Source organism: Sapajus apella, unplaced genomic scaffold (genome assembly GCF_009761245.1).
Source record: "Sapajus apella isolate SASKATOON/1434 unplaced genomic scaffold, GSC_monkey_1.0 scaffold24, whole genome shotgun sequence".
Classification (NCBI taxonomy): domain Eukaryota; kingdom Metazoa; phylum Chordata; class Mammalia; order Primates; family Cebidae; genus Sapajus; species Sapajus apella.
This window is the reverse complement of record NW_022436964.1, coordinates 20,765,067-20,790,512: the sequence shown is the minus strand read 5'-3', so window position 1 is coordinate 20,790,512 and position 25,446 is coordinate 20,765,067. Positions and strand designations below refer to the sequence as shown.

The window sequence follows — 25,446 nt, the reverse complement described above, 5'->3', positions numbered from 1 at the left end:
CAGGGCCATCCAACCCAGAAGTGTGTCATAAACACAGCCTCTCCAGTAACTCCTGACTTGTGAGATGTTCACCTTTTGCAATGGCTATGATGCTTATGAGAAGTTAAGTGCCCAGCTCCTCACCTGGGGATGCCACCTGGGAACGCCTCCTGGGGATGGAGTCTTAGGAAGCCTTTGGGCTTAGTTGGGAAAGTTAGGACCAGCCCACAGGAATCTAGTCTCTAGAGTGAGCATCCAGCTGGCTTAGAGCCCAGCAGGTGGGTGAAGCTGTAAGTCTCAGAACAACCAGACTCTCACTCCTCCACAGGTTTGTCAGTCCCACTGGATTATTTTCCAAGATATGTATCTGTGACTTGACTTGTGGATATCAAAATCTTGCATTTTCTACCTGTGGTTGACTGTCTTTATTCTACTTTTTTCCTCTTAAAGTGATTCCTTTGCTAATATAATGGGTGAGTCTACCTATCAACTTGTTTGCAATTTCTGTGAAAACCCTCTGTCTATTCCGTGGCCACATTCCACTCTTTCCTCTCCTCATATCTGGGCAAATATTTGGCCTCCAAGCCACTGATGGAATCACTATCCCTTCACTCAGAATTGTAAGGTTGGGAGAGGCCCTGGAATCCTCTGCTTGAAGGACACACCTTTCCCTCCAGTTTAACTAATATCATGTCTCCCAGATCTCTTCCTCTTTACAATAACCAGTTTCACATGCTTGTAAACACCTTTGTCCTTCACTACACAATTTTAGGAAGACCTCTCCCTGTGTGTAAATAAAATCCAACCATCTCTCCTCCAGCAAATTTTAGTCAGGTGCAACTTAAGATCAGATTGACCTCTGGTAGAAAGAAGGTGGCCCATCATCCTGGATTTTCTAGACCTGCCACAAGCCTGGAATTCCTGGATAAACCCTTAACCCAGAATGCTAAGTCTAGGTAACTAGGTCTCTAGGACTTTCTTCAGCGTGTTCCTTATCTCTGCTTATAAAACTCGTCATTTTGAATGCTCTTCTTCATGACTCCTAACTATGCTGCCTGCCTGCTGTCTACTTTTCTCTCCTAACTTTTGTGAAGCTGTAACTTTCCGCAGTCCCAGAAGGACCACGGAAACATTTACTTTTATCTTCAAGTGAGTTAAGACATATTTTAAGAATTTAAGACATAATAACAAACATTTATAAGGTACTTTATGATTTCAGAAAGTACCTCCATATAGATCAGCTCATTTAATAACAATAGTGGATTAGATTAAAAGTCCAGAAATGACTGTGAATGCATCTAGGATGACCACCAAAGACTAAAAGGAATCAAACATGGTGATTATAATTTTTCCACAGTAACACTGGAGGATTTTGTTTACTCTTGGAATCTTTTATTATATGTTTGTGAGAATCTTCAGCCCCCTTAGTATGTCCCTCATGGAAAACAGATGTTCCCTGAAAAATGAGAGGAGGTTGTAAGAGGGGAGAGAGAATCTATGGAAAAAGTCCTGGCTGCATACTCCACACACTGCAATCTGCCAACCCTTTTCCCTGGTACACAGGGCCCTGAACAGGCTTCAGGAAGCCTACAGGGGCTCAGTGATGAGCACCGATTCAGATAGTTTCAGGGTTCTAGATCTTAGATGCAGTAAGTCCAGTCTTTTGTGGTTATTGACTTGAGGTTAAAAAAGCAACCAAGAATTACTCAATTATTTCCACTTAAGCAAAAGTAGATGTAGATTTCTATTTTTTTTTTTCAAAATAAATAAGCTAGCTGGAGATTATTAGAAAATACAAATATCCAATGCAGGTGTTAAATTAGATACAGAGGAGACCCAGGCATTCTTTTTAGGTTTATAGTTTCTGAATTGGCAACAAGATCTTGTCTTAGGTTGTATCAATTTACTTCACATAGAACAGCATATGTCAGGCCTTTTCCATGTAGTAATAAAAACCATCTGTACAGAAATTCCAAACACAACCATATAGCATTATATGTAACATGTGAAAATGTACTTTAAAATGCAAGTTATTCTATAGCACTTGCAGGATAGAATTTCATAGTAATTTGGCCAGGCACAGTGGCTCATGCCTATAATCCCAGCACTTTGGGAGGCTGAGGCAGATGGATCACTTAAGGTTTAGGTGTTCTAGACCAGCCTGGCCAACATGGTGAAACCCTGTCTCTACTAAAAGTAAAAAAAAATTAGGCCAGAAGCAGGGTCAGGCACCTGTAGTCAACAGAACTTTGGGAGGCAAAGGCAGGCGGATTACTTGAGATCAGGAGTTCGAGACCAGCCTGGCAAAGGCAGGCGGATTACTTGAGGTCAGGAGTTCGAGACCAGCCTGGCCAAAATGGCAACATCCCATCCTCTACTAAAAAATATAAAAGTTAGCCAAGCATGGTGGTGGGCACCTGTAATCTCAGCAACTTGGGAGGTTGAGGCAGGAGAATCACTTGAACTCGGGAGGCGGAGGTTGCAGTGAGCTGAGTTGGTGCCACTGCACTCCAGTCTGGGTGAGAGACTCTCCATCTCCAAAAATAAAAAATAAATAAAAGCACAAAAATTAGCTGGGCATGGTGGCACACACCTGTAATCCCGGCTACTCAGGAGGCTGAGGCAGGAAAATTGCTTGAACCCAGGAGGCAGAGGTTGAAGTGAACCAAGATCGCACTGCTGCACTCCAGCCTGGGTAACAGTGTGAAACTCTGTCTCAAAAAAATAAAAAAAAAAAAAAAAGAAAAAGAAAAATTTCATAGTAATTAAAGAATATCTTCTTCATCCTAACAATCTTTTACATGAAGGGTCAATGGAAATCTACAAGGCCCAACTTAGCATTGATGCTAAATTGTGAAACAAACACCCTCAAATTATTTATTTGAATATATTAATATGCTTATTATTTTTTAATGAATCTGGAGCTCAATTCTAAAGCTTTATAAAGTATTACACTGATAACATATGTGTGGTCAGGACAAGCTGTTCCCTGAATTTAAAAGGTGAAAGACAAGACCCTATATTGCTATCCAGCATTAAAAAAGAAATATGGGCCGGGTGCAGTGGCTCACCTTTGTAATCCCAGCACTTTGAGAGGTTGAGGCAGGTGGATCACCTGAGGTCAGGAGTTCAAGACCAGCCTGGCCAACATGGTGAAAACCTGTCTCTACTTAAAATACAGAAAAATTTTTATTAGCCAGGTATGATGATATGCATCTGTAATCCCAGCTACTCGAGAGGCTGAGGCTGGAGAATCCTCCCTTCAACCTGGGAGGTGGAGGTTGCAATGAGCCAAGATCATGCCACTTCACTCCAGCCTGGGTGACACAGTGAGGCTCAATCTCAAAAAAAAAAAAAAAAAAAAAAGGAAATATGCATATATGGAAATACACAGACCCAGCCCCACATCACACACATGAAACTCCCTATAATCCAAACAGAGGCAATTTCCTTATTAGCAAAGGTATTTCATGACAGTTGAAAATTATTTACCACCTGTTTTGGTAAATCTTGCTACAAAAAGACAATGAATCAGACAATTTTCTTCTTCAAGGTAAAGATGATGTCTAATTTAGAAAATCTTCCAAAACTCCAGCAGAGACTCAACAAAAAAAAGAAAACTTCAGGCCAATATCCATGATGAACATAGATGCAAAAATCTTCAATAAAATACTGGCAAACTGATTGCAACAGCACATCAGAAAGCTTATCCATCACAATCAAGTAGGCTTCATCCCAGGATACAAGGCTGCTTCAACATACACAAGTCTTTAAATGTAATCCACCACATAAACAGAACCAAAGACAAAACCACATGATTATCTCAATAGATGCAGAGAAGGCCTTCAACAAAATTCAACAGCACTTTATGTTACAGACTCTCAATAAACTAGGTATTGATGGAACGTATCTCAAAATAATAAAAGCTATTTATGACAAACCTACAGCCAACATCATACTGAATGGGCAAACACTGGAAGCATTCCCTTTGAAATCTGGCACCAGACAAGGATGCCCTCTCTCACCACTCCTAGTCAATGTAGTACTGGAAGTTCTAGCCAGAGCAATCAGGCAAGAAAAAGAAATAAAGTGTATTCAATTAGGAAAGGAGGAAGTCAAATTGTCTCTGTTTGCAGATGACATGTTTGTATATTTAGAAGACCCCATTGTCTCAGCCCAAAATCTCCTTAAACTGATAAGCAACTTCAGCAAAGTCTCGTGATACAAAATCAATGTGCAGAAATCACAAGCATTCCTATACACCAATAATAGACTAAAAGAGAGGAAACTCAAGAGCAAACTCACATTCACAATTGCTACAAAGAGAATAAAATACCTAGGAATACAACTAACAAAGGATGTAAAGGAGCTCTTCAAGGAGAACTTTGAACCACTACTCAAGGAAATAAGAGGGGACACAGATGGAAAAACATTCCATGCTCATGGTTAGGAAGAATTGATATTATGAAAATAGCCATACTGCCCAAAGTAATTTATAGATTCAATGCTATCCCTATCAAGCTATCTATGACCCTCTTCACAGAACTGGAAAAAACCACCTTAAACTTCATATGGAACCAAAAGAGAGCCCACATAGCCAAGACAATCCTAAGCAAAAAGAGCAAAGCTGGAGGCAACATGCTAGCTGACTTCAAACTATACTACAAGGCTATAGTAATCAAAACAGCATGATACTGGTACCAAAACAGAGATATAGACCAATGGAACAGAACAGAGGCCTCGGTAATGCTACACATCTACAACCATCTGATCTTTGACAAACCTGACAAAAGCAATGGGGAAAGGATTCCCTGTTTAATAAATGGTGTTGGGAAAACTGGCTAGCCATGTGCAGAAAACAGAAATGAGACCCCTTCCTGACACCTTACACTAAAATTATCTCCAGATGGATTAAGGACTTAAACATAAGACCTAACACCATAAAAACCCTAGAAGAAAACCTAGGCAAAACCATTCAGGACATAGGCATAGGCAAGGACTTCATGACTAAAACACCAAAAGCATTGGCAACAAAAGCCAAAATAGACAAATGGCATCTAATTAAACTCCAGAGCTTCTGCACAGCAAAAGAAACAATCATTAGAGTGAACCAGCAACCAACAGAATGGGAAAAAATTTTTGCAATCTAGCCATCTGACAAAGGGCTAATATCCAGAATCTACAAAGAACTAAAACACGTTTACAAGAAAAAAACAAACATATGCATTCAAAAGTGGGTGAAGGACATGAACAGACACTACAAAAGAAGACATATATGAGGCCAACAAACATATGAAAAAATGCTCATCATCACTGGTCATCAGAGAAATGCAAATCAAAACCACATTGAGATACCATCTCACGCCAGTTAGAATGGCAATCATTAAAAAATCTGGAGACAACAGATGCTGGAGAGGATGTGGAGAAATAGGAACACTTTTGCACTGTTGGTGGGAGTGTAAATTAGTTCAACCATTGTGGAAGATAGTGTGGCGATTCCTCAAGGACCTAGAAATAGAAATTCCATTTGACCAAGCAATCCCATTACTGGGTATATATCCAAAGAATTATAAGACATTCTGTTATAAAGACCTATGCACACGTATGTTCATTGCAGCACTGTTTACAATAGCAAAGACCTGGAACTAACTCAAATGCCCATCAATGATAGACTGGACAGGGAAAATGTGGCACATATACACCATGGAATACTATGCAGCCATGAAAAACGATGAGTTCATGGCCTTTGTAGGGAAATGGATGAATCTGGAAACCATCGCTCTCAGCAAACTGACACAAAAACAGAAAATCAAACACCTCATGTTCTCACTCGTAGGCGGTTGTTGAACAATGAGAACGCATGGACACAGGGAGGGGAGCGTCACACACTGGGGTCTGTTTGGGGGAGGACTAGAGGAGGGACAGTGAGGGGTAGGGAGGTTGGGGAGGGAACATGGGGAGAAATGCCAGATATAGGTGATGGGGGGATGAAGGCAGCAAACCACATTGCCATGTATGTACCTATGCAACAATCCTGCATGATATGCACATGTACCCCAGAACCTAAAGTACAATAATAAAAAAAAATATATATGTATATATATATATAAGAAAATCTTCCTCTTAAGATTGCACAGTGAAAGGTAACATTTAGTTAACTACAAAAGCTTACTGCCTTTAAAGAAATTATTTAAATCTACACAGAAGAAAAAGTCAACTTTTTAAAAACCGGTAAGAGCACTGTCTATAACACAATCCAAAATCTTTCAAACCCAATCACAGTGCTCTTTGCTGTTTTATGACAACAAGACCTTTATCTCCATCACTTCATAGAACTCAGAATCTCTTCAGTCTGGTGAAACGTCAGAAAATTCACCACATGCAAGAAAGAAATTCAAGAAGCAACAGCAGAAATGGAGCAAGCCTGATACATCTTCTGGTTGACAATTAACTTTTGCTAATAAAAAAGTAAAAACTTATTTTCAGACTCTTTAATGACCACATCTAGTGTTTGCCCACGCGGTTGTTCAAAGTATCCTGGAACAGGTAACACAGACAGGCTAATTAATTTCTTATCACAGACATAATCTCCAGACAGGGAGAGAAATGAGCAGAATTTGGGTAAGGATGTGAAAGGATACTTGGAGGGGGAAAAATCCGGAAATAAAATCACTAAATGGTGTAAGAGTTGCTAAATACCACAGATGAAAACCCATCCAGGGTTGATTTGGCTGCAAGCCATGGTGCAATTATAGGAAAAAGAGATGGATATTCCATTTTCTCTTATTAGCCCAGAGAATTCTCTGGAAATCAGACTGGTTCTGGCACTGGTTTCTTGAGAAGGTCAGAGCTTCCTTAGGGTACAGAGATTCTCTCCAGTCTGGGGGCATCAGGGCTATGCTATGCTCACACTAAAATGGCTTCAGAACTGTTAGTAACCAGACTTGCTCTTCTTTCAGGGTCCCCAGTCCAGGAGTTAAGTATGTTTGGGATGACTCAGGCTAGCATAAGAGTTCCTCATGGTCTTCACTCAAAAACTCATACAACTGAGTGGGTTTCTAAGGGATCAATGAGACTGGCTCATCAAAGATTTACTTTTTTTTTTTTTTTTTTTTTTGAGACAGAGTCTTGTTATGTTGCCCAGGCTAGAGTACAATGTCACAATCTTGGCTCAAGGCAACCTGTACCTCCTGGGTTCATGTGATTCTCCTGCCTCGGCCTCCTGAGTAGCTGGGACTACAGGCACGTGCCACCACGCCCAGCTAATTTTTTGTATTTTTAGTAGAGATGAGGTTTCACTGTGTTAGCCAGGATGGTCTCAAGCTCCTGACCTTGTGATCCGCCTTGGTCTCCCAAAGTGCTGGGATTACAGGGGTGAACCACTGTGCCCGGTGAGATTTACATTTTTTATTTTTCAATGAAGAAAGTTGTAATCAGCCAAAAATATTTGGGGGCACCTCCTGTGAAGTAAGTGCCATGCTAGACGCTATGATGTGACAGACCTGTGTAGTATTGCATTCTTGTCCTCAGGAAACAGGTAAGAAAAAGTGTGAAAGCACAATAACACATATATTAAATTATAGTTCCACGTAATACTGAAATTGAACCTAAGGGACGATAAGTCTTCCTTACTCATATTATCACCTTTATGCAGACTTGCTCTTACTAATCTTCAAGCCCAGAAATCCTACCACACCTGCTCAAGGCCATTCCAACTATGGCCTCCTCCAGGAACTTTCCCGTTGTACCTTTCTTCTTTGAAGGCTCATAGCATGCTGCAGCCTTCTGGCAGCATTTACGACACTCAGGATCATGTTAGTGATTGTGTATGTATTTCCACCAGTGGACTGAGAGGACAAAATAGACTTTGACTCTGCTGCTTCTCTTACCAGTAACATCAGTAGTTGCTCAATTTAAATTCAGTTCCTAATTGATTGCCAAATGAATAGATTTTTTCCAGCAACAAACAATACTTTTATGTGCCAGTTCTGCTTGATTAACAGTGGTTGCCTGGAGCATTCTGAGGTCATGACAGAGCTCAGTAGTGAAAAGTTCTGTAATCAATTAGTGATGTCTGCCACAAAACAGCCATGGGAATGGTGGTGCAAATGCTGATAAATCAAGGATTAAGAATGCAGAGAAGGGAGATTATCTCCAGCCACCGTCAGAGACATCTACAGGACAAAAGTGGGAATTAGATGCATCTTCAAGGATGGGCAGGATAATAGTGAGTAAAACATTTGAGCAAAAGGATTAGGGCATGAATGTACAATAGTTCTGGGAAAGCAACCAGACAAGTTCCACTAGAATTTGAACACAAACAGAAGATATATGTAGGAGAAGCATAGGGGAAAGGACTAAGCACACATGATAAAGAAGAGCAACAAGACTGACAAAGGATGAAGCAAGAAGGAGGAAAATAGGCTTTATTTCGCTACTTTGCAAGAATGAAGCCTGTGTTAGGTTTGCTAGGAAGGAAGAAGACTTGCTTAATGGTTCATAATTAATAATCTAAGCTTTGGAATCAGACAGTGCTGGGTGCTAATCCTTGCTCTGACTGTGTGCTCAGCTACGTGACCTAAGCCTTGTAAATTCCAGTTTCCTCATCTGGTAAAATGGGAACTCCCTAACTCATTGTGCTGAGGGTCAAATGGGAGATAAATGTACAGAAAACTTACAGTAAACTCTCAATAAAGACTGATATTAGGGTTACTTAGCCACAAGAGAGAACTTTTCAAAAGAGAAAGTATATCACCCTCTCTCAATGTTTCATACTTTAGGGAATCTTTTCTTTTTTCTTTCTTTCTTTTTTTTGAGACAGGATCTCATTCTATCACCCAGGCAAGGGTGCTGCTGTGGCATTATTTTGGCTCACTGCAGACTCAACCTCCCAGGCTCAAGTGATCCTCCCACCTCAGACCCCTGAGTAGCTGGGACTATAGGCGTGAGCCACCACATCTGGTTAATTTTTGCATTATTTGTAGAGGTGAGGTGTCACCATGTTGCCCAGGCTGGTCTCAGATTCCTGGACTCAAGCAATCTGTCTGCCTTGGGCTCCCAAAGTGCTAGAATTAGCACTTTGTGTGTGTGAGCCACTATGCCTGGCCCATAATTTGGGTAAATCGTTTTTTTTTTTTTTTTTTTTTTTTTTTTTAATTTGGATAAATCTTAAACCTGCAAAGTGGCTAAGTGGCTCAGAAAACAAGTCTTTGAGATACCCACAGAAATTGAGCAATATCAGTTTATTTTCCAGTAATGTGGAGAGGCTCAGAAGTCAGGCTGTCTGTAGTTTAGGCATTTCTGGTAATGGTGCATTTTTTGTTGCTGACTTAATTCCTTACTGAATTATAAGTAACTATATAACTCTTAAGCAACAGAACAGTGGTAGAAAAATAATTGTACAATCTCACCCAAGCTGTTTCCTATAAGGATTTCCCCCTTGGTTGAGTGAGTGCTGTAGTTTTAACCATCTGAAACTGTTACATATAAATAGTTGTCTCAGGGAGATTGTAAGAATAAACACACTGTGTGGCCATGTGGACCCTCTCTGAGGGTGTTTCTGAAGCCAGATTCCAGTCCCAAAGGCCACTATTGTTTCAATATGCAGACCAAGCAGAGTTACTTGATGCCACTATCAAGAGCCTTCCTAGATGTGTGGAGATCTGCTGTGACAATTGTCCTGTTTTGGACACAGTTAGGGACTCTGAGACTAAGAAGGGGCTGGGAGTGGTGACCTCAGCCTGAGTGCAGAGCGACTGGTGGAACACCTTGTCTTCTCAGGGCTGGTTCTAGGGCTTAGTGGCAGAGAACAAGGCACTGTATCCCTCCTCGTCTTTGCTGAGTGGGGACCGCTGCCCTGAGCTCACATAGCTGAGGCTGGGCCTGGGAGAGGAACGTGAAGCACCTGTGAGCTGGGATGCGGTCTGTCCATCCCAGAAAGTACAGGATTATTTACTAGAAAGGAAATATTCTACCTTTGGTAATGGAACAGGCAGTCAGCAGATATTTTTCAAAGTAAGGTAGTAACATTTCGGGCAAAGAGTGAGTCACTGAAACACTTCCTTTCCATTAACAGAGGTGTTACTGTGGAGTGTACTAATTACAACAGAGCACTCTTTGTTGCAGTTTGGGGCTGTTCCCTGAGCAAGTATAATGGATTAACTCTTTCTAAATCAATCTCTGGGGTGGGGCAGCTCATACCTGTAATCTCACTTGAGGTGGGCAGATTACTTGCAGTCAGGAGTTCAAGACCCTCCCGGCCAAAATGGTAAAACTCTGTCTCTAATAAATATACAGAAAATACTAGCCAGTTGTGGTGGCAGGCACCTGTACTCCCAGCTACTTGGAAGGCTGAGGCAGGAGAATTGTTTGAGCCTGGAAGGTGGAGGTTGCAGTAGCCAAAATCACACTGCTGCACTCCAGCCTGGGTGACCGAGTGAGGCTCTGTCTCAAAACAAAACAAAACCAACAAAATAGAAAAGGCCATTTAAAACACTTACTACTTTAACAGACACTGCTATGGGGGATTTAAATGGGCCACTCAATGTTATCTAAAATGAGTTCATTTTATTTGAGAGTGCTTGAGTTGCCAGAGCATATGTGACCCCAGATCTCCGGCGACATGGGAAATTTGCAGTTCCTCAGACGAACACAGCTTCCCTGGCACCAGGCCAGTATATAATGGACTCTCTAGGATAGTTATTTTCTGTCTCGGCTCTGTTAAAGGTAATCACAATTTCTCACAAGTAATTAATGTGGAAAGCTTTCTTTCTATATAAGCAAGGGCTCTTTTTCACATGCATACATGCTCTATAATGACTGATTCTAATCCCACCTGTTTCTGCCTTGTCTGACATAACCCAGGCTTTACTCATCTGAGCTCCACCACATCCTGAATTTGCACACAAAAATTTTCTATGCAGTGTGTCTTCATTTGAAGCTTCCTTTTTTCTTTTCTTTTCTTTTCTTTTTTTTTGTGATGGAATTTTGCTCTTATTGCCAAAGCTGGAGTGCAATGGTGTGATCTCAGCTCACTGCAACCTCCCCCTCCCAGGTTCAAGCAATTCCCCTGCTTCAGCCTCCCAAGTAGCTGGGATTATAGGTGCATGCCACCACACCTGGCTAATTTTTTGTATTTTTAGTAGAAATGGGGCTTCACCATGTTAGCCAGGCTGGTCTTGAACTCCTGACCTCAGGTGATCCGCGTACTTCGGCTTCCCCAAGTGCTGGGATCACAGGCATGAGCCACCATACCTGGATGCTTCCTTTATTTCTTTTGTCCAGTACTCAAATTTTTGACCTGTAGGCAACTTCTATTTTGTAATTTTACTATACTAACTGTATCTTTTTTTTTTTTTTTGAGACAGAGTCTTGCTCTGTCGCCAGGCTGGAGTGCAGTGGCGTGATCTCAGCTCACTGCACCCCCCGCCTTCCAGGTTCAAGTGATTCTCCTGCCTCAGCCTCCTCAGAAGCTGGGATTACAGGCATCTGCCATCACAAACACCATATCTTAAATTAAGCAACATCCAACAAGATATTCAACATTTGCCAGCCATTAGCAATTTATATTCAAAGTCTTCCCAATAGGTGGCATTAAGATTATATATTCCAACTGCATGTGCAGAGTCTAATATGTAAAATCATTTTCAAGATTCATTTTATAATTTTGTGTTCAGATCATTTTGTTTGGGGTTTTAATTTGATAGACTTGAATTGTATATACCTTTCATAGAACAACCAAGAATCAGAATCTTTTCAGTGATCCTTCAAATCTGATTCTGATTTGGTTGCAAAAATGAAAACATCAGGCACAGGCATTCAAACCTTAAATTCTCTTTATAATTCTTTAATATGTAGAACTTTGGCTACACCAGAAGAAAGATCTCTTCTCTAAGGTACTTAACTAAGGAGATAAGTGAGATAGATAGATGATAGAGATACATAATATATATACATATATAATGTATATAATACATAAATATTATATGTATATGTATGTATACATGTATATATAGAGACAGAGAGACATATCTCTCAGTATTTTAAAGAAAGTATAAGCAATATCATATATACTTTATATATATATATACATATATATATATATATATATATATTTGAATGAACTTACACTATCAACTCCCACATTTCTAGAAAATATTATGGAAACCAATTAGTAGTGCTCATTATTTTGCTAATATTGTCATGTCTGTGGCATGTTATGGAATAAATATATTAATACAAATTAAATATATATGAATCAACTAGCAACCTTATCTGTTTTCATCAGTTTTCAGAAATATATAAACATAAAGCTATATTCCTCATTAAAAGCGTAAGTCCCCATTCTATATGAATAACTATGCTTTTTTTGTTTTCCCTATGTCAAACTGATTATTTATTGTTGTGGAAATGACTGGTTTTGAGTATATAGGAACTAGGCTATTCCTATCATTTTAAAGAAACTATTATTTTATTTAGTGTTTTGGAGTATCCTGCACTTTGCAAATATTTTAAATTAGAGACATATAAAGTTCAAAAACATACATATATTAGAGCTTCTAATCTAATACTGACATAGAACATATTACCATGGTAATAGCCCTGTATACAATTTACATTTATTATCCTTATGTCACTGATCAGCAGTTCAAACAAAACAGTTGACTCAATGTCAAAGTCATTTCATCCTCTGGTAATGCCCTTTAATCCTCACTTAGCTCCCTACAGAAGAGTTTCTCTGGCTCCCAGCAATGAACTGAGGAATGACTATACAGTCATAGAGCTAAAGGTTCTTAAAACTAGAAGGACTCTCAGAGATTTTATAACCCAAGTCAACAGTTACTCAGCCTACATTCCACTAGGTCCTGATCCTAAGCCCTTAGCAGACAGCAGTAATCAATTTGAGAACTTTTGTATTCAACTGTTTTTCAACAAACATCATACCAGATAGTCCACTACCTATAAATGGTAGTAGGCATATGAATAGTCTTCTTTGCTCTCCCAGCTAATCTAAATCCCTTTCTTGTTATTAAGAAACAAAAGCCCAGAGAGTATAAGTATCAGATATACTTTAAAAATTTTTCTAAATTAGTTTTTAAGAGTCAGTCTCATTTCTTTATGGTCTCATTTTATTTTTTAGTGCCTATTAAATGTAAAAAGAAGGACCTCAAGGGGTCTGTAATCTAGTTTTGAGAAAGAAAAGATTAACATGCTTGTTATTTAGGTAGACTCATTAAGTGTTAATCTGTGTTGCTGACATAGATCAGAGGGGGCTGAAACAGGCAGAGGAGAATTTATGAAGGAAATAGAGTTTGATCTAAGCTTTAGGCTCTTTTATTCCCTTGACAAAAAGGACAACCTTTTACTAACTCTCTGGGTCATAAATGGCTCAACAATTCAACAAATGTATTCAGCCTACTGTGCAACGTGACAGGTACTGTGGGCACGGAGAAGCGCAACACAAAATTCCTTTCCTCAGGGTTCATGAGTTGGAGAGGGAGGCAGAAAAATCAGAATATAGGATAATAAACACCACACAGCAACAGGAGAGGATAGTGGTTAGAAGCAGAGTTTCTGGAGCCAGACTTCCAGGGTTTGAATCCCAGCTCTGCTCTTGGCCTTGGGAAAGTTTCTTAACTCTCTGTGCCTCAGTTTTCTGAAAATATGCCTGATGGAAAGATTAAATAGATTAGTAAGTATATAGCACTTAGAACAGTACTTGGCACAGAGTAATGGATACATAAGTCTCAAAAAGAAATTCTGTGTTGTTTTAAGCCACCCAGTTTGTGGCGATTTGTTACGATAGCCACAGGAAAGGAATACAGTGCTTCACCCTTAACTCCTCCCTTCCATCCCAGGATTATAATGTCGTGTTCTCTGTTCAGGGCCAATTCCCAACCACGTCCCCCACTTCACACTTTTACTATCCCAGGCCTCACTCCACCCAACATCATTCATTGTTCTCTCTCTCTCTCTTCTGCATTTATTATTCTTATTATTTAGAGATAGGGTCTTGCTCTATCACCTCGGCTGGAGTACAGTGGTGTGATCACACTCACTGCACCCTGGAACTCCTGGCCGCATGTGATCTTCCCACGTCAACTGCCTGAGTAGTTGGGGCTACAGGTGCATGCCATCATGCCTGGCTAATATAATTTTTATTTTGCAGAGACAGGGTCCTGCTGTGTTGCCTAGGCTGGTCTTGAACTCCTAGTCTCAAGCAATCCTTTCACCTTGGCCTCCCAAGGTGCTGGGATTACAGACATGAGTCACCATGTCCCGTTGCATTTTTATTTTTAATGATTGTTTCTCTTTGGGTTCAGTCAGACTCCAGTCTCCTTAAAAAACAAAAAACAAACCAAAAAAACAAAACAAAAAAAAGACTGGTGCAGTGGTTCGCACTTGTAATCCTAGCACTTTGGGAGGCTGAGGCAGGAGGATAGCTTGAAGCCAGGAGTTGAAGACCAGCTTGGGCAACAAAACGTGACCATGTCTCTTAAAGAAAAGAAAGGAAAGAAAATACTCTCTGGGTTTTAAATGTAACTTCCACTTTCTCTGAATTCTTTCACACCTAAGTGCCTCCAGATAAAAGCCCAGAAGGTCACATCCATGTCTTTTGTATCCCAATCCTGCTGAACATTATCCCCAGAGCCCCTCACTCCTGCCCCTGTCTCTCACCCATCACTGTTCCGGTTCTTAATTTCTATCACACCACTTCCAGTTTCTCCTATGGGCCCCTTCTCTGTCCAGGCTCCAATGTTGGGGTTGTCCAGGACTCTGTCTTTGGTCTTCTCTTCTCCCTATTCTCTGAGAATAGGTTCATTCATTCCCAAAGCCTTAACCAAGTGCCTGACATGCTCTCTTAAGTCAACACTTCACTTCACATTTGTCTCCTGAGCACTGGACTCACTTAGCCAGCTGCTTGTTGCCTATCTTTACCCAAACACCCGCCTGGTTCCTTGAACTCAACATGTCCACAGTGGAACCTGCCATGTTCTTTTCCAAGTTGGTGCCCCTTCCAGGACTCTCTATGCTCTTAGAGATGCCCACGCCTTCTCCCTTGGACCAAATCCAGCCAAGTCCTGCAGGTTAACCTCGAGCAGCTGTTTTTTATTCTGTTCCACCACCGGCTGCTCAGCTGAGGCACCCATCCACCCTTGCCTGTACCCTGGACCTGAACCACCCTATTGCTCTCCCCCTGGCCTCACCTCCGCTTCATCTCCTACTCTCTCCCTCCCTCATTCCAGTCCTTGATGTTTCTCAGACAAACTAGGATGCTCCCCAGATATCTGTGCAACTTGTTCCTTCACCTCTCCTTAGTCTTAATTGTCACCTCCTCAGTATGGCCTCCCTTGTCACCCTGTTTAAAACTGCAACCCCCCACCTTGCCAGCCCACTCCCTGTGCTAAACTACTTCAGAACACTATTCCCATCTAACACACTTTATACAGTAGCTTACCTATGTGTTCTGTTTATGGTCTACCTCTCTCTACTTGAACATTAAGTCCCATGAGGACATGTAACCGGGTGACAGGAGCAGGGCCGTGGGGGTATCCCAAAGATGCTCACTGTTCCCCTATGGGATGTGTTTTCCCAGGTCCTTGGGCCTCACAAAACCAAGAATGGGGAGGGGATTCCAGAGAGGGAAATCTGTATAGGTAAGGGAATAGGGGAAATTTAACCCCGGGCCGCATTTAAGTTCTTGTTCAGTGAGAGGAGCTTTTCCAGACCTCCTCTGGAGTGATTGATCTTTGACTCTAATATAGGATTGGTTGCCTGGCCCGGGATCAAAGCCTCCTCCCTTGGAGCTTTTGGCAGGCTTTCTAAACAAAGGAAGCTCACCTGGGCTGTCTACCTAGCCCACGCACCACACAGGAAAGTTTGACAAAGAACTCTAGGCTTCTGGATGGGGAGGTGGATGGAGGCATTGCACTGGGAAGTTCTTGCCTTTGAAACCACACCCCTTGTGGACCCGGGAAGAGAAGTTAACAAAGTCCTTCAGACATGCTGTGTGACCCAGCTCTAGAACAATCCTTGGTGCACAGTGGGTGATGTCTGATATATATCTGTTGAACGAATAGCTGAAGTGTTGATTGCTGCAGGGATATTCCTACGCACGGCTGAGCCAAGGTTCTGTGCAGATGCGTGACTGGGCCTGGAACCAGCGGTTCCCGGGCCCTACCCTCAGGGGCTTCACAGACAAAGCGGGAAAGCCTATGCCACGTCTCAAATTGGCACGGCCAGATGCATGCTACATGAGCTCCAGGGTAGGAGACATGAGGCTGGGCAAGGGTATTACTAGGACCGTGAAGGAACTGTTTCTGATTTTAGACAATGGAATCAGAATCTATGCATGACTGCTTCCTTAGCACTCCAAAGAAAACAATTTAAAAGGAATAAGCTTGCCAGCTCCATCATGTAAATCCCAATACCTATTGCTTTTTCTGAATATCTCTAAGTTGAAATCACAGATTTTTCAAATGACTAAAGTAACAGCATAACTGGTCTGGAAAGATTATGTTTTATATTGTGACTAGGCTAAGGATATAAGAATTACCTTAACATTATACAATATGTAATCATTATTGAGTGGCCTGAATTAGAAGGCTGGCAGAATCTTCACTCAGTAATTCTGCTTGGACAGAATTCCTACTTAGAGCAAAAAACCTTCCTTCAGAATTTAAATACATACTTAAATTATATTTATATAAATTATATATTAAAATATTATATTTAAATGAATTGAGGATTAGGGTGTGGGGCACAAAACAAAATGATTTATTCTACTTCCCCTTTAAAAAAATGACTAATACTACTGAGGCAGGTATTAGCTCAGGCAGAGCATGTAATCAGAACACTTGAATCATCCTAGACTAAATTACAGGCTGGACACTAAGCAAGACTGAGAAAGAAACATAGCATGAGAGAATTTATTTCATAAGAAAATTTTAATTTTCTCATAATCAAATTATTCAGATTTACCTTAAAATAACAACTATTGAGTGCTGAATATATTCCAGCCACACCACTGAGTATTTTCACATTATCTTAATCACCTCTAATAACAAATGAGGTAATGACTGATATCTCCATTTTCCAGAAGGGGAAACTGAGGCTTGAAGGGAATACACAATTTGCCTAAACGATAGAGCTTGATAGGGAATTCAAATCCCAAGGATTCTTTACTCCAGGCTCTGTGCTAATTCGGCCATTGTATGGAAGCAGAGAATAAGCCTATAAGAATTGTAATGAAAGCCATGAAAATGTTCCTAGTGGTATTTTAGTAGAGGATTTTCCTGTAAAAATCCGAGATATTATTTTCAGGACCATGTAGGGTGTCACAGAAACTAACAAAGATGGTCAACTATCTATTCAATCCCTTCATCTTGTGAACAAGAATTTGAGAAATGCTTAGTTCTTAGCATTTCCTTGTCCATAAAGAGTGAACTTCCACACCTAATAAAGATGACCTTTTATTACATTTTCCCTCATGTGCTATATCTAGAAAAATCAGAGGCTTTAAGTTGGCTCATAAAAATCTTTGTCCCTTATTTCCATAATCAAATATTTTAAAGTGTTAGGGCTACTGAATTATATATAGCAGGGACCAAACATCTCATTTCATTATTATTTCTTTAAACTACATTTTTAGAAGTAGAGATGAGATCAGGCTGGTCTCAAACTCATGAACTCACTCATTCCTCTCTCCTCAGCTTCTCAAAGTGCTGGGATTACAGGTGTGAGCCACTGTACCTGGTTAGGGACCAAACATTTCAATGGCTATAATCAGAAGATGATGCTTTGTCAGGATAGTTAATAAATTTCGCAGGTTTGTTTCTTTTTGAGATGGAGTCTTGCCCTGTTGCCCAGGCTGGAGTGCAATGGTGCAATCTCAGCTCACTGCAATCTCTACCTCCCGGGTTCAAGCAGTTCTCTTGCCTCAGCCTCCCGAGTAGCTGGGATTACAGGTGCCCACCACCATGCCTGGCTAATTTTTGTATTTTTAGTAGAGACAGAGTTTCACCATCTTGGCCAGGCTGGTCTTGAAATCCTGACCTCACGATCCACCTGCCTTGGCCTCCCAAAGTGCTGAGGTTACAGGTGTGAGCCACCACGCCTAGCCACAGTTTTTTAATTCTTTAAGGTCCACATGCTGAAAAGTCCAGAAGGGAGGTGACATCAGAACTCTTGTGATTTTCCTGGATCAATTAAGGCAGTTATAAAATAAACTATCATGATCTAGCAAAAGCTTATGAATAGACTCAGTGTCACTGTTATAAGTCACTGGAATTTCACTGCCAGTTAAACAAGTCAGCCCTTACAGGCCACACAAACAGAAGTATGATTTTCCACTCAGGCCCAGTACTCTGAAGAAACAGGAAAAGAAAGGGCCCCTGTTAATGGTGTGCAGTGTTGGATCTAAGTTTGAGACTTCTCAGACCAGAAGCAGGTCTGCCCTTTGTTGCCATCTGAAGGAGCAATATCCAGGAAGATTTTAGCTGGGCACTTAGAATTTTTAATTAGTGGCTTTCCTTTCTGGAGGAAAGTACTCAAACCAAGCACACACACATTAAAATTGGAGGAAAGTGTCAATCTGAGACCAAAGGTCATGTCTGCAAAATGGGCATGTATTTCTTGACCCTGAAGATGTATTCATGCAACAGGTTCCAAAAGCCAGAGAACAATTGCTTAAAATATTTTCCAAACCAGTCTCTAGTGAATCGGCAACATTTGGGTAACAAGTGAATGTCTCTGGAGAGCCCCATGCTGTAAAGGCAAAATTACTTTACTTTCACAGGGAATCAGGAGGGAGACACAAGCCAATGTTTACCTTGCAAAATCTTTTTCTTTTCCTTTAGACAGGGTCTCACTCTTGTCACCCAGGCTGAAGTGCAGTGTCATGATCATGATCACGGCTCACTGCAGCCTTGACCTCCCTGGGCTCAGGTGATCCTCCCACCTTAGCCTCCTGGGTAGCTAGGACTACAGGTGTGTACCACCACGCTAATTTTTATTTTTATTTTTTTTTTTAGAGATGGAGTTTCACCACGTTGGCCAGGCTGGTCTCCAACTCCTGGGCTCAAGCAGTCCTCCCTCCTTGGCCTTCCAAAATGTTGGGATTATAGGTGTGAGTCACCACGCCTGGCCCTCTAAAAGTCTTTTCTCTCTCTCTCTTATTATTTTGTTTTGGTTGAAGGTGGATTCTCGCTCTGTCACCCAGGCTGGAGTGCAGTTGTATAATCTTGGCTCCCTTCAGCCTCTGCCTTCTGGGTTCAAGCAATACTTCTGCCTCAGGCTCCTGAGTAACTGGGATTACAGGCATGTGCCACCACGCCTTATTTTTTATTTTTAGTAGAGATGGGGTTTCACCATGTTGGCCAGGCTGGTCTTGAACTCCTGACCTCAAGTGATCCATATGCCTCAACCTCCCAAAGTGCTGGGATTACAGGTGTAAGCCTCTCTCAAAGTCTTTAAAAAGAGTTTTAACAATTAATCCTCAACTCTCATCACTAGGAAAATAAACAAGTCCATCTCTTCTCTTTGCCCTAAAGGAAATCAAATTGTTCTTTGTACCTGTGATTTAAATATGGTGGAGTAGGATAAACCTTCCCTTTAAAATGTCCAATATGGAAATATTCCAGATTTGCTTCTCTACTTCTCTTCTTTCCACCTACAAATAGCCTCTCCTAGGGCTATTCCAGGATGTTACTTATTTACTAGAAACCTCACTTTCCTTTGCACAAGGTTCTTGAGAATCCAGTCTGACCCCAAGAATCCCATTAACTTCCAAAGGCCATTTCCCTCCCCTTCCTCTGCCCTGAGGGAGAGAGGGTGGCTCAGAGGGGAAGGAGGTAACACCATATATTCTGAGATTTAGAAGCAGCAACTGGAAAGGAAAGTACCTGAGTTTGGGAGGGGACAAGGTGTCTCCACTTGCCTTTTCAGCAGACACTTCTGCAGTTTCCAAAGGGAAGGTGGAGACTTACCTGCTAAGAGTCCCTACTTTGGAGCTATCACAGGAAAAGGAGACAGATAAGGCCCTAGCCCCAAGGAAATGCATCCCCAGGCCCAAGCTAGAAAACACACAATCTTGGCAAAAAATCAGAATCTAAATAGGAATAACTCATACCTCTGAGCAATGGCTCAGACATCCACCTGGTCCAGTGATCTACGAGGGGTGGATCACTTAAATACACCCTTGTTTAAAAACAGGCAAGGATGGCTTAAACATTATTTTAAATACAAAAACAACGTGGAGAGCAAGGAAGGCAGGAGGGGAGGCGGCTGAGTTCTTTTAGCTTTCTTCCCCGTGACCTCCCGTGGGCCACAATGGCACATCCCAGAATTCAGGCATGAATCTGGCAGCTTTTCAGAGCCCGGGTGCAGGCAGTTGGCGCTTGCCGCGTGGTAAGGCACCTTTCCACGCACTGCCCAGGGTGAGTGGCAGCAACGTTCTCAGCCTCCCGCCCGTAAGGGTCCGGCCCATCCCGGAGGCCAAGGTGCCTCTTCCAGTTCGACTGAGAACTGTAATCCACACTCAACCTCTGTCCAGGCAGCGTGGCTGTGGGTGAGGGGTGAGGCCAAGGTGCCTCTTTCAATTCGACTGAGAACTGTCATTCATCCACAATCTCTGTCAGGGCAGCGTGGCTGGGGGTGGGGGATGAGAAAGGTGTCGGTGGTAGCGGGAGATACAGTGCAGGATTAACAAAGGAAAAAATCTAACCCTGTTTTCAAACGAGCAGAACCGAGAGCTACTTGCTTCCGTTTCCACCCCCAAGCCCCTTTGATCATTTTGGGTAGAGCAGGAACCAGCAACTCAAAGAGCACTTAAATGGGAGTCCCTGAGGAGCTTTGTTCTTAGTGTGCAGTAATCAGAACGCTTGGGGTAAAGCCCCCGCCGGGGGAGGGGAGCGAGGCTAAGACCTAGAGGGCGCCGAGGGACCCTGCACGGAGTGCGCCAGTGCCAAGCCCACCCTCACTGCCGCACGCGGCCTGGGCGCAGGGAGCGCGTGAGGGTGCGTGTATCTCCCACCCGCCGCGCCGCTCACCTAGCACCACCGCGGCCACAGTGGACAGCAGCAGCCAGTTATTCTTCAGGAAGCGCTTCCACTCACATCCCTTCCTCGCCGGTTTCCCCATGGCGGTCGCCGCTATTGTGCGTGGAGCTCGGCCGTGAGCTCGTGGGCTAGGCGACCCGGGGACCGCTGGCTGCTCGGCGGCTGGCGAGATGCGGGTGTATAGGAGATAGGTGACCGCTGGTCGCTGCAGTCGCCGCTGTCACCACCGTTGTTGCTGCTGCCACCTGGGATCGCGCACCGCACCAGCCGCCCAGCCAGCCTGGTGGTTTTGCGTGGCAGGCGCGCTCGGCTCCTCCTGCCGCCGCCGCGCTCGGCGGCGCCCGGGCCAACCAGCGAGGCAGGAGGGAGGAGCGGCGAGCCCGGGGAGGGAGGGTGGCTGGGTGCGTGCGTGGGGCGCCCGGGGTCCCCAGGGAGCAGGCGTGGGAGGGCGCCCAGCGCTGCGGCAGGAGCTGGGGCGGCCTCTCTGGGAACGCTGCGTCTTGCTCCACAGCCTTCCGCTAGAGTCTGTCTCGCTTTCCACGCCCCCCCTTATGTTAGGTCTTTGGGTTCAGAGCTTTCTTCTGTCCCTACCCTAGAGAGGCGGAGCCACTGACCCCCTCGGCGTGAACTTCATCCTGCACACCTCCCTCTCCTTTCTCCACACTAGCAATTTCCAGTGCCAGCACCTGGAGAACCGGGGCCCTTTCGAGTTGGGGGAAACTGATTTTTGCCTTGGGTCTCTCTTGCCCCGCTACGCAGGCTGGGATTTGCCAGCAGCCGCAAAAGCCTGAAGCCTCTGGAAGGAGAGAACGGAGTCCTGGGGCAGAACAGGGCTTTGGAAACTTTCATGTGGAGCCTCCGTTGCCCCCACAGGGATTATTAACTCTCCACTTAGAGTCGCGGGAGGTGATTTGTCTGTGGACACTGGGCTTGGAAGTGATCCCTGCACGCGGAGATGGTGATCCCTCTTAGAACTTTACTTCCGCTCCTTGGGACTTGCTCTGTGACCACAGGCCCTGGAGCTTGGAGAGTTGGTGCAGTAATTAGGACTGAGAACCCATTGGGGAGCTGTTCTGGGGAGAAAGTGGGCGGCCCATCTCTAAGGCCCAATGCATTGGAAAGGCAAACACAGGAGAAACTAGATTAGTAGTGCCAAATATACTTGGTGTTGCTAAGTGAATTTCTGATTCTCTCCCATTTTTCTACCCATTTTTTTTTCACTCTCACACAAACTCCTTTCCCCCCTTTACCAAATCAGTACCTCCACAGCTGTAAGCTGTCTTCTTACCAGCTTTCCTAATATTAAGCGAGGCTGGAACCCTTTTTGCTTATGGTAGAATCTACCCTGATTGAGGGTAGGGAGAATTTCCCCTACTAGATTTTCTAATGACTAAATCCTCACAATTAGAGTTTCATTCCTTTGGCGTAAATTGATAGAAGCATCTTTGAAGCGGTAATAGACTAAGATTTACAACCCTGTAGACTTTAGTATGAATGAGTTTATCAGCTCCTTTTTAGAAAGTAAACTTTGAGAGAAAGAAGGGTAGAGGGATATTAAGGTCACTGGGTGTCTGAGGAAGATGTAAAGAAATGTCAGAAGGGAAACTATAAAGAAAGAGAGAACAGTGCCCGGCGCGGTGGCTCACATCTGTAATCCTAGCACTTTGGGAGGCTAAGGCAGGCAGATCACTTGAGGTCAGGAGTTCGAGAGCAGCCTGACCAACATGGCGAAACCCCGTCTCTACCAAAAATACAAAAATGAGCTGGGTGTGGTGGCGGGCACCTGTAATCCCAGTTATTCGGGAGGCTGAGGCAGGGGAATCACTTGAACCCACGATGTGGAGGTTGCAGTGAGCCGAGATCATGCCACTGCACTCCAGCTTGGACAATGGGAGTGAAACCCTTTCTCAAAAGAAAAAAAAAAAAAAGAACAGATTTATCCCACAGTAAAAGGCAGCTGGAAAAAACTTAAATGTCCAACATGAATGGTAAACATATTATGGAACTGCCAAGCAATATTACCTTATGCAGCCTATATAAAGGAAGTTTATGAAGTTTTTAACAGCATGGGATGGGATAGCATGTTATAAATCTATATTTATAAATATAAAGGGAAGAAAGAAATACTAAAATTGTATATACAATTTGATCACATATATATAAGTTAAACATACTGGCCAGGTACAGTGGCTCTCACCTGTAATCTCAGTACTTTGGGAAGCCAAGACAGGAGGACTGCTTCAGCCCAGGAGTTCAAGACCAGCCTGGGCAACATAGTGAGACCCCTGTCTCTACAAAAATTAAACCAACCAACAAGCAGATGGGAAAAAAACCATGTGCTTAGAAAAAATGACCAGAAGAAATATGCCAAAAATTTTAACAATGGTCATCTTTGCCTTCTGTCTTTTGTATTTTCAAACTGTCTACCATAGAGCTGGGTGTGTCGGCTCACATCTATATTCCCAGTGCTTTGGGAAGCTGAGGCAGAAGGGTCACTTGAGGCCAGGAGTTGGAGACCAGCCTGGGCAATATAGTGAAATCTTGACTCTACAAAACTTAATAATAATCTGGGATAGCCGGGCGTGGTGGCACATGCCTATAATCCCAGCTACCTGGTAGGCTGAGGCAGCAGAATTGCTTGAACCTTGGGGGCAGAGGTTGCAGAGCCAAGATTGTGCCATTGCACTCTAGCCTGGGCAACAAGAGTAAAACTCCATCTCAATAAATAAATAAATAAATAAATAAATAAATAATATAATCTGGGCACGATAGCATACACCTGTAGTCCCTGCTACTTGGGAGGCTGAGGCAAGAGGATGGCTTGAGCCCAGGAGTTCGAGGTTGCAGAGAGCCTTGATTGCACCACAGTACTCTAGCCTGGATGACAGAGCAAGACCCTATCTCAAAAAACAAAAAGCAAAAAAAAAAAAAAGTATCAACCTTAAGCATACCCATGCTCATCATAGTTGTAGATAGGGCACTACTTACAAAATAAACATTCCTGAAGGGAGAGAAAAGCGGAAGCACCTGAGAAACTATGTGTACATCACAACTATTTGGGTTGTAGTAAGACAATTACACCTGGGTTCTGGAGGTAAAGTATTTAGGTTCAAATCCCAGCACCATCACTTATCAGCTCAGTGACCTTGGGCAACTTGCTAAATTTTTTATGTCTCAGTTTCTTCATCTGTAAAATGGGGACGTTAATTATCTTTACCTCATGGAGATAGTTTAAGAATTTAATATAATAATGGGTGTGAAAGGCTTAGGACACTCTGGCACAAAACTAATATTATCACCAATTTTACTTGGAGTCAACCTGAACAGGCATCTTTTAACACCATCTTTTAACACTTGCCTGTCATCAACACACCCTGAACCACTTCAGACCCATGAGAACGCTTGCTTATTGATCAACAGGAATTGCCCTTTAGAGGTTCAAGGGACCTTATATCACCCATTGCACTTTCACACTGGGGGGACCAAGGCTGCTGGTCCCCTGAAGATTTGCTGCAAAATCACTGACCTGAGGCAGATTTATTTATTATTATTATTATTATTTTTGAGACGTAGTCTCGCTCTGTCGCCCAGACTGGAGTATGATGGCATGGTCTCGGCTCACTGCAACCTCTGCCTCGTGGGTTCAAGTGATTCTCCTGCCTCAGCCTCCCAAGTAGCTGAGACTAGATGTGTGTGCCTCCACACCCAGCTAATTTTTTTGTAGTTTTAGTAGAGAAAGGGTTTCACCATATTGGCCATGATGGTCATCTCTTGACCTTGTGATCTGCCCATGTTCGCCTCCCAAAGTGCTGAGATTATGGGCATGAGCCACTGGGCCTGGCAAGAGGCAGATTTATTAATAGGAGAAAAGGCATGCCAATGTATTTGACACATATACATGGGAGCCTTCCAAATGAAGCCCTAACCTCCCAGTGAGGTACAGCAGTTTATATACCATCTTGAGGTTACAGAAAGAATGGGGGCTTGAATCCTGGTAAAACAGGTTGTGGGAGGCGAGGATAAGACAAATTGCTGAGGGGATTACTAGGGAGAATGAATGGATCCCTGAACAGAGATTAATTTGTGAATAGTTCTCTTTGATAGTGAAAGTGTCTCTTCTGGTGTGGTTACATTCTTGTTCTTACAGGGAGGGGAAGAAGAACAAACAATTATTTTCCTTGTTGGGTCTGAATCTTAGGCAGGTAAAGGCACTTCCACTTCTTTGTGAGAGATGGTGGCTGGGGAGGTCAGAGAGAACTTGAGGTTTCTCCATTTCAGCTTGTCAAAATGCCATATTTTGGGATATTGGTTTCTGAGTTCAACAACACTTAAAGCCTCTGTAGTGCCTACTTGTTTTATGCTCATTTAAATTATGCATTGAAAATAGTGCAATATAAAAGATTAATAAATT

General features: G+C 42.8%; 1 protein-coding gene across 1 annotated transcript in view; it reads right to left on the bottom strand.

The window, feature by feature from the left end:
• The window catches only part of SLC1A1 (solute carrier family 1 member 1), an 88,404-nt gene extending 66,580 nt beyond the window's left edge, over positions 1-21,824 (bottom strand). The window contains exon 1 of the mRNA XM_032291037.1: positions 21,027-21,824. Within this exon, the coding sequence (XP_032146928.1) occupies positions 21,027-21,117 (91 nt within the window). The 5' untranslated portion in view covers positions 21,118-21,824. The remainder of the gene's footprint in view (positions 1-21,026) is intronic.
• Between the last annotated feature and the right edge of the window lie 3,622 nt (positions 21,825-25,446).